Source organism: Anopheles merus, unplaced genomic scaffold, assembly GCF_017562075.2.
Source record: "Anopheles merus strain MAF unplaced genomic scaffold, AmerM5.1 LNR4000653, whole genome shotgun sequence".
In the NCBI taxonomy this organism is placed as follows: domain Eukaryota; kingdom Metazoa; phylum Arthropoda; class Insecta; order Diptera; family Culicidae; genus Anopheles; species Anopheles merus.
Window position 1 is genome coordinate 2,286 of NW_024428233.1, and position 11,052 is coordinate 13,337.

General features: G+C 42.4%; 1 protein-coding gene across 1 annotated transcript; it reads left to right on the forward strand.

Moving 5' to 3' along the window:
- Positions 1-234: 234 nt before the first annotated feature.
- On the forward strand, positions 235-3,568 carry LOC121602845 (uncharacterized protein K02A2.6-like). Its single transcript, XM_041931609.1, has 2 exons — positions 235-2,429; positions 2,598-3,568. The coding sequence occupies exons 1-2, from the start codon at positions 494-496 to the stop codon at positions 3,566-3,568; spliced, it is 2,907 nt and encodes a 968-aa protein (XP_041787543.1). The 5' UTR covers positions 235-493.
- Positions 3,569-11,052: the final 7,484 nt, after the last annotated feature.

The following is an 11,052-nucleotide window of genomic DNA, read 5'->3' on the forward strand; positions in this document are numbered from 1 at the left end:
ATCAATGTCGTTTTCGTGATGCTCGTTGCAACACGTGCAACAAAAAGGGACACATTTCTAAAGTGTGTAGATCTCGGAAAACTAACCACGATGAAGATTCTATTAATCCCGTAAACACCCGCCCAGAAGCCTCCATCGATTACGTACAAACGCTAAATGCCCTACAAACAACTTCGCCATCCGGAAGAAAATGGTAGAAGTTACGATCGATGGACATCCTTTACACATGGAGCTTGACACAGGAGCTCCATGCGGTATTATTTCGGAAGCAAAGTTGAAAACAATTAAAAAACAATTCCGTTTACTTCCATCCGAACGACAGTTTTCTAGCTATTCAGGACACAGCATCACCTGTTTAGGACGTTTGCCAGTCAACGTAGCCATAGGGTCTGCAAATAGAAAACTAAACGTTTATGTTGTTTCGGGAACATCCGAGCCGTTATTCGGTAGAGAATGGATCGCGCAGTTTTCAGATCAGATCGATATAAATTCCATGTTTGCTCCTAATGTTTCTGTCCAATCAGTCACTGACATAGAACCATCAGCCATTCAAAAATTGAAACTCAATGATCTTTTGGAAAATTTTCGAGAAGTTTTTAGCGATACCCCTGGAAAGCTAATTGGTCCTCCGGCAAAAGTACATCTAAAGCCTGGCGCCACACCTATCTTTTCTAAGGCTAGAGAGGTGCCACTTTCTCTGCGAGAGCGTTACGCAGCAGAAATCAACAAAAAGATTGCAGCAGGTTTTTACGAACGAGTTGATTACTCCGAATGGGCTTCACCCACACACATCGTTGTTAAAAAGAACGGGAACATCAGAATTACGGGTAATTACAAACCGACTGTTAACCCTCGTATGATAGTCGATGAACACCCCATCCCGAAGGTCGAGGACATTTTTAACAAACTGAAGGGAGCTGCCTTCTTTTGTCATCTAGATTTAACCGATGCATACACGCACCTTCCTATAGACGATGATTTCAAGCACGTCCTTACGCTAAACACTGTTACACATGGTCTCATTCGACCGACCAGAGCAGTGTATGGAGCCGCCAATATCCCAGCAATATGGCAAAGGCGTATGGAAAGCGTTCTGCAAGACCTAAACAACGTGGTCAATTTTTACGACGACATAATCGTAGCCGCAGCCAATTTCGACAACCTGCTCGAAACCCTCAAAGATACACTACAGAAACTGAAAGATAACGGACTCCGGCTTAACCGAGCGAAATGTGTATTTGCTGTCCCTTCGTTAGAGTGTCTTGGTCACAAGATCGATCGCCATGGGTTGCACAAATCCGACAAACACATTGCCGCAATCCGTGATGCTCCACGTCCAAACACCCCGGAAGAGCTGCAGCTATTTTTAGGCAAAGCTACCTATTACAGTTCGTTCATTCCGAACCTTTCAACACGAGCTCGTAGCTTACGTGATTTGCTCACAGCGCAGACATTCGAATGGAATGACGACGCGGATGAAGCCTACCAAGATATTAAGGAAGCGCTAATCTCACCGCAAGTCTTGGTACAATACGATCCTACACTTCCCGTCATCTTAGCCACGGATGCCAGCAAAACCGGTTTGGGAGCCGTACTATCACACCGATTGTCTGACGGAACGGAACGCCCCATAGCTTATGCTAGCTGCACGATGTCCAAAACAGAGCAAAAGTATCCGCAGATAGACAAAGAGGCGTTAGCAATCGTGTGGGCAGTGAAAAAGTTCTTTCACTATTTGTATGCACGTAAATTTACTTTAGTGACGGACCATAAACCGCTAACACAAATTCTACACCCCGAGAAATCCCTTCCAACGTTGTGTATTAGCAGAATGGCGAATTATGCGGACTACTTGGCACACTTCAACTTCGATGTTGTATTCAAGCCTACGAATCTCAACACGAACGCTGACTACTGTTCGAGAATCCCGAACAATTCTAATGTCAACCAATTCAAAGACGAGGGAAGAAGCTCAGGCGACGATTTTGAACAATTTGCGCATGTCCAAATCGAACAACTGCCAGTAAGAGCAGAGCACATTGCTCGAGAAACACGCAAAGATCCTCACCTAGGAAAAATCCTTCAACATCTTGAGCAAGGTCAAAACCTCGGACAATATGGATACAAAGCACCCGAATCGAAGTACACAATCGCAGCCAACTGTTTACTCTTTGAGCACCGAGTAGTCATACCAAGCACACTACGTCAAGCCATTCTTAACGATTTGCATGTGGCACACTTCGGCATCGTTAGGATGAAAGCCTTAGCCCGATCATATGTCTACTGGCCCGGCATCGACGCCGATATAGAGAAAACAGCTAAGGAGTGTCACGCATGTGCTCGTTATGGACCAACACCTCCCAGGTTCGACAGCCATCACTGGGAGTATCCGAGTGCTCCCTGGGAGCGCATCCATATTGACTTCGCTGGTCCCGTATGCATGGGTTCAAGCCCCAAATAGACCGTGCCGCCATACGTAGGACTGACTATCCTACTATGGGGGGAAATCAATAAGTCACTGAAAGCCAACCCCACAAGTGGGTTGGCAGGCCTTGACCGGAATCGGTTGTTGAGCCAAAGAAGAAGAAGAAGAAGAGGTCCCGTATGCAACACTATGCTGTTAATTGTTGTCGACGCTTTTAGTAAATGGGTCGAAGTCAAGCCCACAAACACTATAACGTCAGCAGCAACAATTAAAATTCTAGACGAACTCTTTGCAACGTATGGAGTACCGATCACCGTAGTATCCGATAACGGTACTCAGTTCACCGCAAATGAGTTTAAAGAGTTCCTGCAAAAGAGTGGAGTCAAATATCACAAACTCACCGCTCCTTACCACCCAGCAACCAATGGACAAGCCGAACGTTATGTCCAAACGGTGAAAAATGGTCTCAAAGCTATGGGAACCACAAGTGCTAACCTCACACACAACTTAAACACATTCCTACAGCATTTCCGTAAAACTCCACACGCCGAGACGAAAGACTCTCCAGCCAAACTGTTTCTTGGACGAAACATTCGTACTCGACTCGACCTCGTGAGACCACAAGCTGTTCACTCCAGTGTCTCCGAAAGACAAAAAGCCCAGTTCCGGCCTGCGTTTCGAACTTTGCCACCTGGACAGTCCGTCTACGTACTATCAGGCAACACGCGCATGGACAAGTGGATTCCGGCTACCATCTTCGCCCGATTGGGAGACCTACATTACGATGTGTTGTACAACGGTCAACATTTGAAGCGGCACATTGATCAAATTCGACGGTTTGAAATGAAGACCAACGATGAAGAAGAAAGTTCTTCAGCTGCAATCTCACCACCAGTTGCAACGACTACCACATCGACACCACTAACTGTATCTTCAAGTACCGCTACTAGAAGGCTTCGTTTCTATGGCCACGCAGCACCGTCAGCCCCAGCAGAACCAGAGCAGGTCGTAACAGCTGATGACGATTTGGAGGATGAGACCTTCTCAACACCATCTTCCAGCCCACAACCACCAGGAAACGTGTCAACAACTTTGCGTCGTTCGACCAGACCCCGGCAGCCTCCCAAGAAGTTTTCTCCCTAGAAGCATCTTTATTAAAGCAGGGAGGAAATGTTATGTATGTGAACGCAGGATAAGTGACAGACGTCAACAGCTGTCATCCAAGCAGACCACGCCGCTTGCGTCCGCGCTTTTTTTTACTGTCACTCTCTCTCCGATTGCCATTGTTATCGCGTATAAAACGAATTTTGTAAACCCGAAGTATTTTCCTAATAAATCAGTGAACTCACAACAGTAAATACAGAACAAATACCATTCCCTATTGTCCTCAATCGAAACTCATGAATACCATTCCCTATTGTCCTCAATCGAACGGAGAGGTAAAACGTCAAAATCGATCAATTCTAAAACGGTTGCGTATATCCCAAGAACTTGGACGAGACTGGCGTCGGGAACTATATCAGTACCTACTAACATACCATTCAACCAAGCATCCGACTACGGGAAAATCTCCGGGAGAAATCATGTTTGTTCGACGGATCAAGGGCAAATTACCGTTATTGTCATCTTTTCAGGAGGACCCGGAAGTAAGAGATAGAGACACGTTGATAAAAGAGAAAGGGAAACAATATGCTGATAAGCGACGGGGTGCGCAAGAAAGCTCGATCGAAGAAGGGGATGAAGTTTTGGCTAAAAGAATACGGAAAACGAACAAACTAGATACGGAGTTCAGTACCGAAGAATTTATCGTCCGTCATAACATAGGTACAGACACAATTATTAAATCAAAGGAAACAGGGAAAGAATACAGGAGAAGCTCCGCACATCTCAAAAAGATAAATGAAGCTTCTTCAAGCGGATTATTGCGGACAGATTCATCTGCAGATAACATCCTTGGTCCGAGTAACAATTCGCCTAAGACGCTATCAGAGCCTGGTTCATCCAAACGGGTGGTCCAACCTCCAGTAAGACATCGTGACTACATATCATATTAGCTTTTTTCACTATGATACATTTACCGTTATAAATGTTACACCTAAAGGACAAATAAAGGGCAATATGGAATTTCCACATTATGATTATACACAAATAAATATTTATAAAAAGGGGGGGATTGTAGCATATTACTTTATATATACACCTTTGGCGTTACATTGACCTTATGGAATTGTTAATTGGGTTGTCGAACCCCGAGACACACACACAGACGAGACGCACGAAGACACGACTGACAAGATGATTCATGTACGACGACCGACAGCAGCGGACACGCTACTACAATCTGGCGACGAGGATTTTGGAATTTAACGCAGAAAACAAGGAAAAAAGGTGAGGAATATATAATTTTCTCCTAAAGTGAATAAAGTTAAGAGTTTTATACGTGAAATAGTGTATAATGAAGCTGTAACCGTAATGGACAAGTTTGGAACAATAAGCGGGAAAAAAAGTGTGGTTATGCGAAGCGTCGTTTTCGCTAACACACAAAATGTCATCGAACCCATCGTGGAAAGGTTGGAATAATATGGATTATTCTATTGTGAAAAGTTAAAATGAGCAGCATCATTAGGTAAAGCGTCATTTTTACCAACATTAAGTGGCGAAAACTAATAGTTTTCCAGGAAATGTGCGAGAATTGAATTAGAATTCTCCAGGGTTGCTCAAAGGAGGTTGGCGGAAATCAATGGATTTCTCCACAAGTAGTGCGAGAATTGGTTCAAAATTCTCCATGTTTGTGCAAAGGAGGTTGGCGGAAATCATTGGATTTCTCCAGGACAAGAGCGAGAATTGTAAGAGAATTCTCCATGGTTTGAAAACGGAGGTTGGCGGAAATCAATGGATTTCTCCAGAAAAATGCGTGAATTGTAAGAGAATTCTCCATGAAAAAAAGGAGGTTGGCAGAAATGAATGCATTTCTCCAGCATAGGTGCGAGAATCGTAAAAGAATTCTCCATGTTTATTACAGGCGCAAGGAGCTAAAAAAAAAAAAGGCTATTCCCAGTGTTAGAAATTGATAGTAAATTTCTCCATGCTACGGTAATTTCGGGAATGTTCGGGAAGTTTTCTCAGGAAATACAGAGACGATGGATAGAATCTTAGGAATATGTGGGTTATAGAATGATTCGAGTTGGTAGCACTCGAGAAGAGGAAAGATATTTGTGGTTGCAGATTGATTTAACAGTTGATGTTAAGACTGATCTGGACACCAGTAACTAAGTTTCTGGTTGATGAACACAAGATTTATTTAGTTTTGTGTTTTTATTTGTTTTTGTTCTTGTAGATGCAAGAAATGCGACCAGTACCAATGTTGCTGTGCGATAAAATCGAAACTGCTAAACTCGCAACAGAATGGAAAATTTGGAAGGAAGCGTTGGAATGCTACTTTGCAGCGTACAACGTAACGGACCAAACGGAGAAAAAAGCAAAACTACTACATCTCGGAGGACCGGCACTACCGAGAGTGTTTAAAAATTTAAAAGATCATGATCATGTGTCTTTGGTTATGTTGGAACCGCGCTGGTATGACCAGGCAGTTGAAAAACTGGATGAGTTTTTCGGACCGCAGTATCAAGCTACAACGGAGAGACGCAACCTGCGAATGATGAAACAAAAACCAGGTGAACGTTTTGCGGAATATTTGATTCGTTTAAAACAACAGGCATCTCAGTGTGGATTTGACAAGTACAGTAAAGAAGTAGCTTCAACACTGCGGGACATATACTTAACAGATGCAGTAGTTCAAGGATGTTCTTCCAATGAAGTCCGACGGAAAATTTTGCAGAAAAATTTGAAGTTTTCGGAAATCGAAGACATGGGAGTTGCGCAAGAGAGCATAGATAATCAAACAGCTGAAATGGCAGCTGGACCATCATCTGAAAAAGTGTTTAAAATCGAGCACGGCGGAAGAAAAGGAAATCCCAGAGCGGAATATAAGGGATCCAGACAAGTTGAAAACAGGCGTAATGAAAAGGCTTGTTTCAATTGCGGACGTGTAGGACACTTTGCGGCATCTTTCAATTGCCCTGCTCGCGGGAAGGAATGTAGAAATTGTAAGAAACTTGGTCATTTTGAACAAATGTGCCGAAAGTTTATGGAGAAGGGTCCGACTAAACGTCAAATAAGAGCAATTGACGAATCATCAGAGGCAAAACAACCGAAAACTGAGGAGGAAACACATAGTTCGAAAGTGTATTATGCATTCTATTCAGGGAATGAGTCAAACGTAATATCTTGTATGCTTGGAGGAGTTTCTCTTGAAATGATGGTCGATTCAGGCGCTGATGCCAATTTAATTCCTAGTGAAATGTGGGAGGAATTAAAAAATCGGAACATAGCGGTAGTTTCATCAACGAAACGAAGTTCGAAGATCTTGAGGGCATACGGAAGCAAAAAACCACTCACAATATTAGGCACTTTTGTTGCGGAGGTTGCTGTAGGGGGCCAACGCATTCAAGCGGAGTTTTTTGTGGTAGAAAAAGGACAACGTTGCTTACTGGGTGACAAGACGGCTAAGCAACTAGGTATTTTGAAAGTCGGGCTAGACATAAACAGAGTGCAAGTAGATCCGTTTCCAAAAATGAAGGGCATAACAGCAAAAATCAAGATGAATCCACAGATCATCCCGGTCTATCAGCCAATGCGACGAATTCCGATACCTTTGGAGGAGTCAGTAGATCGGAAGTTAGATGGATTGTTAAAAAGGGATATAATCGAGATAAAGACAGGCCCGACGACAAGGGTTTCGCCATTGGTCGTAGTGGGAAAGTCAAACGGAGAGCCTCGTTTGTGTCTTGAGGATTCGCGAGACGTGACAACTTTCATAACCCGACGAGGGTTGTACCGTTTCAAGCGGCTGCCGTTCGGTTTGGTGACTGCTCCAGAGTTATTTCAAAAGGCGATGGATGAGACTCTATCTGGTTGCGAAGGAACAATTTGGTATCTCGATGACGTGCTAATTGAAGGTCAAAATTTGCAGGAGCATGATAAAAGGTTGAATAAGGTAATGGAATGTTTGAATTGAATTGAATGTAACAAATCTATTGAATAAATGGGTCTTTTCTATCATATGCAGGTTCTTAGTCGATTAAAAAACCGTGGAATAGAATTGAAGTGGGAGAAATGCCAATTGCGAGTATCGGATATAGAATTTTTAGGACACAGTCTTAATCAAGAGGGAATTATGCCATCAAGAAACAAAATTGGAACTATTCTATCGTTCCGTGAACCGCGATGTGAAACAGAAGTTCGTAGTTTTCTTGGGTTGGCAAATTACATGAATAAGTTCGTACCGATGCTAGCCACCCTCGATGAACCCTTACGGTGATTGCTACATAAGGACACCAGATTTGGATGGACAGAAGAACACGCAAAAGCATTCAATGCCATAAAGAAAGCAATGGGGAATATTGATAACTTGGGATTTTATAAAGTCGAGGACCGAACTGCCATAATGACCGACGCTAGTCCGCATGGATTGGGCGCTATCCTTATTCAGTTCGATAATAGTGACAAACATCGTGTTATCAGCTTCGCTTCCAAAGCATTAATGGACACAGAACATCGTTACTGCCAGACTGAAAAGGAAGCACTAGGTATTATTTGGGGTGTTGAACGTTTCCAATATTATTTACTAGGTAAAGAATTTGACATATTCACGGATTGTAAGGCATTAAACTATCTCTTCTCGAAAAGATCAAAACCGTGTGCGCGCATAGAAAGATGGGTATTGCGTTTACAAGCATTCGACTATAGGATCGTGTTTATGTCAGGGAAAGATAATGTAGCTGATGCATTACCTCGGCTTCCAGTAGAAAATGCGATACCATTCGATCCATCAGAAGAAATATTCGTAAGAGAAGTGGCTACTCATGCGGCAAATTCTTCAGCGTTGAACTGGCGTGATATAGAAACAGAAAGTAGACAAGACGTAGAAATTCAAGAAGTATTAACGTTATTGAACACGGGAAAAACACAAGAGCTACCTATCGAGTACCGTGTGATTGACAATGAATTATGTGAACTAGGAGGAGTTCTTCTTAGAGGAGATCGAATTGTCGTACCATTAGCTTTAAGGGATAATGTGCTGAAAACGGGCCATGAGGGACACCCAGGCATCACTATGATGAAAAATCATCTAAGATCTCATGTTTGGTGGCCAAAGATGGATGGACAGGTGGAACAATTTGTTAAGAATTGCCGAGGCTGTACACTTGTAGAGGCAGCAGCACCTCCGGAACCCTTACAACGAAATAAATTATCTGTTTCTCCTTGGCACACAATTGCCTTAGATTTTCTCGGTCCTCTCCCAGAAGGACAACATCTCCTAGTAGTAATCGATTGCTACAGCCGATTCATGCAAGTGTGTGAAATGGAAACCACAACTACCAGCGATGTTATAAAAGAACTTTCAACAATGTTTAGTCGGTACGGCATTCCAATTGCACTGAAAGCTGACAACGCGCCACAACTTAGCAAAGAATATACGGAATGGAAGGAGTTTAGTGAGGCGAATGGTATAAAACTCATGAATACCATTCCCTATTGTCCTCAATCGAACGGAGAGGTCGAACGTCAAAATCGATCAATTCTAAAACGGTTGCGTATATCCCAAGAACTTGGACGAGACTGGCGTCGGGAACTATATCAGTACCTACTAACATACCACTCAACCAAGCATCCGACTACGGGAAAATCTCCGGGAGAAATCATGTTTGTTCGACGGATCAAGGGCAAATTACCGTTATTGTCATCTTTTCAGGAGGACCCGGAAGTAAGAGATAGAGACACGTTGATAAAAGAGAAAGGGAAACAATATGCTGATAAGCGACGGGGTGCGCAAGAAAGCTCGATCGAAGAAGGGGATGAAGTTTTGGCTAAAAGAATACGGAAAACGAACAAACTAGATACGGAGTTCAGTACCGAAGAATTTATCGTCCGTCATAACATAGGTACAGACACAATTATTAAATCAAAGGAAACAGGGAAAGAATACAGGAGAAGCTCCGCACATCTCAAAAAGATAAATGAAGCTTCTTCAAGCGGATTATTGCGGACAGATTCATCTGCAGATAACATCCTTGGTCCGAGTAACAATTCGCCTAAGACGCTATCAGAGCCTGGTTCATCCAAACGGGTGGTCCAACCTCCAGTAAGACATCGTGACTACATATCATATTAGCTTTTTTCACTATGATACATTTACCGTTATAAATGTTACACCTAAAGGACAAATAAAGGGCAATATGGAATTTCCACATTATGATTATACACAAATAAATATTTATAAAAAGGGGGGGGATTGTAGCATATTACTTTATATATACACCTTTGGCGTTACATTGACCTTATGGAATTGTTAATTGGGTTGTCGAACCCCGAGACACACACACAGACGAGACGCACGAAGACACGACTGACAAGATGATTCATGTACGACGACCGACAGCAGCGGACACGCTACTACAATCTGGCGACGAGGATTTTGGAATTTAACGCAGAAAACAAGGAAAAAAGGTGAGGAATATATAATTTTCTCCTAAAGTGAATAAAGTTAAGAGTTTTATACGTGAAATAGTGTATAATGAAGCTGTAACCGTAATGGACAAGTTTGGAACAATAAGCGGGAAAAAAAGTGTGGTTATGCGAAGCGTCGTTTTCGCTAACACACAAAATGTCATCGAACCCATCGTGGAAAGGTTGGAATAATATGGATTATTCTATTGTGAAAAGTTAAAATGAGCAGCATCATTAGGTAAAGCGTCATTTTTACCAACATGAAGTGGCGAAAACTAATAGTTTTCCAGGAAATGTGCGAGAATTGAATTAGAATTCTCCAGGGTTGCTCAAAGGAGGTTGGCGGAAATCAATGGATTTCTCCACAAGTAGTGCGAGAATTGGTTCAAAATTCTCCATGTTTGTGCAAAGGAGGTTGGCGGAAATCATTGGATTTCTCCAGGACAAGAGCGAGAATTGTAAGAGAATTCTCCATGGTTTGAAAACGGAGGTTGGCGGAAATCAATGGATTTCTCAAGAAAAATGCGTGAATTGTAAGAGAATTCTCCATGAAAAAAAGGAGGTTGGCAGAAATGAATGCATTTCTCCAGCATAGGTGCGAGAATTGTAAAAGAATTCTCCATGTTTATTACAGGCGCAAGGAGCTAAAAAAAAAATGGCTATTCCCAGTGTTAGAAATTGATAGTAAATTTCTCCATGCTACGGTAATTTCGGGAATGTTCGGGAAGTTTTCTCAGGAAATACAGAGACGATGGATAGAATCTTAGGAATATGTGGGTTATAGAATGATTCGAGTTGGTAGCACTCGAGAAGAGGAAAGATATTTGTGGTTGCAGATTGATTTAACAGTTGATGTTAAGACTGATCTGGACACCAGTAACTAAGTTTCTGGTTGATGAACACAAGATTTATTTAGTTTTGTGTTTTTATTTGTTTTTGTTCTTGTAGATGCAAGAAATGCGACCAGTACCAATGTTGCTGTGCGATAAAATCGAAACTGCTAAACTCGCAACAGAATGGAAAATTTGGAAGGAAGCGTTGCAATGCTACTTTGCAGC

Excerpts from the sequence above, each read along its gene's own strand:
- LOC121602845 (XM_041931609.1), top strand. The coding sequence starts at position 494 with ATGTTTGCTCCTAATGTTTCTGTCCAATCAGTCACTGACATAGAACCA. Across the intron at positions 2,430-2,597 it reads CATCCATATTGACTTCGCTG|GTCCCGTATGCAACACTATG; the intron begins GTCCCGTATGCA and ends GAAGAAGAAGAG.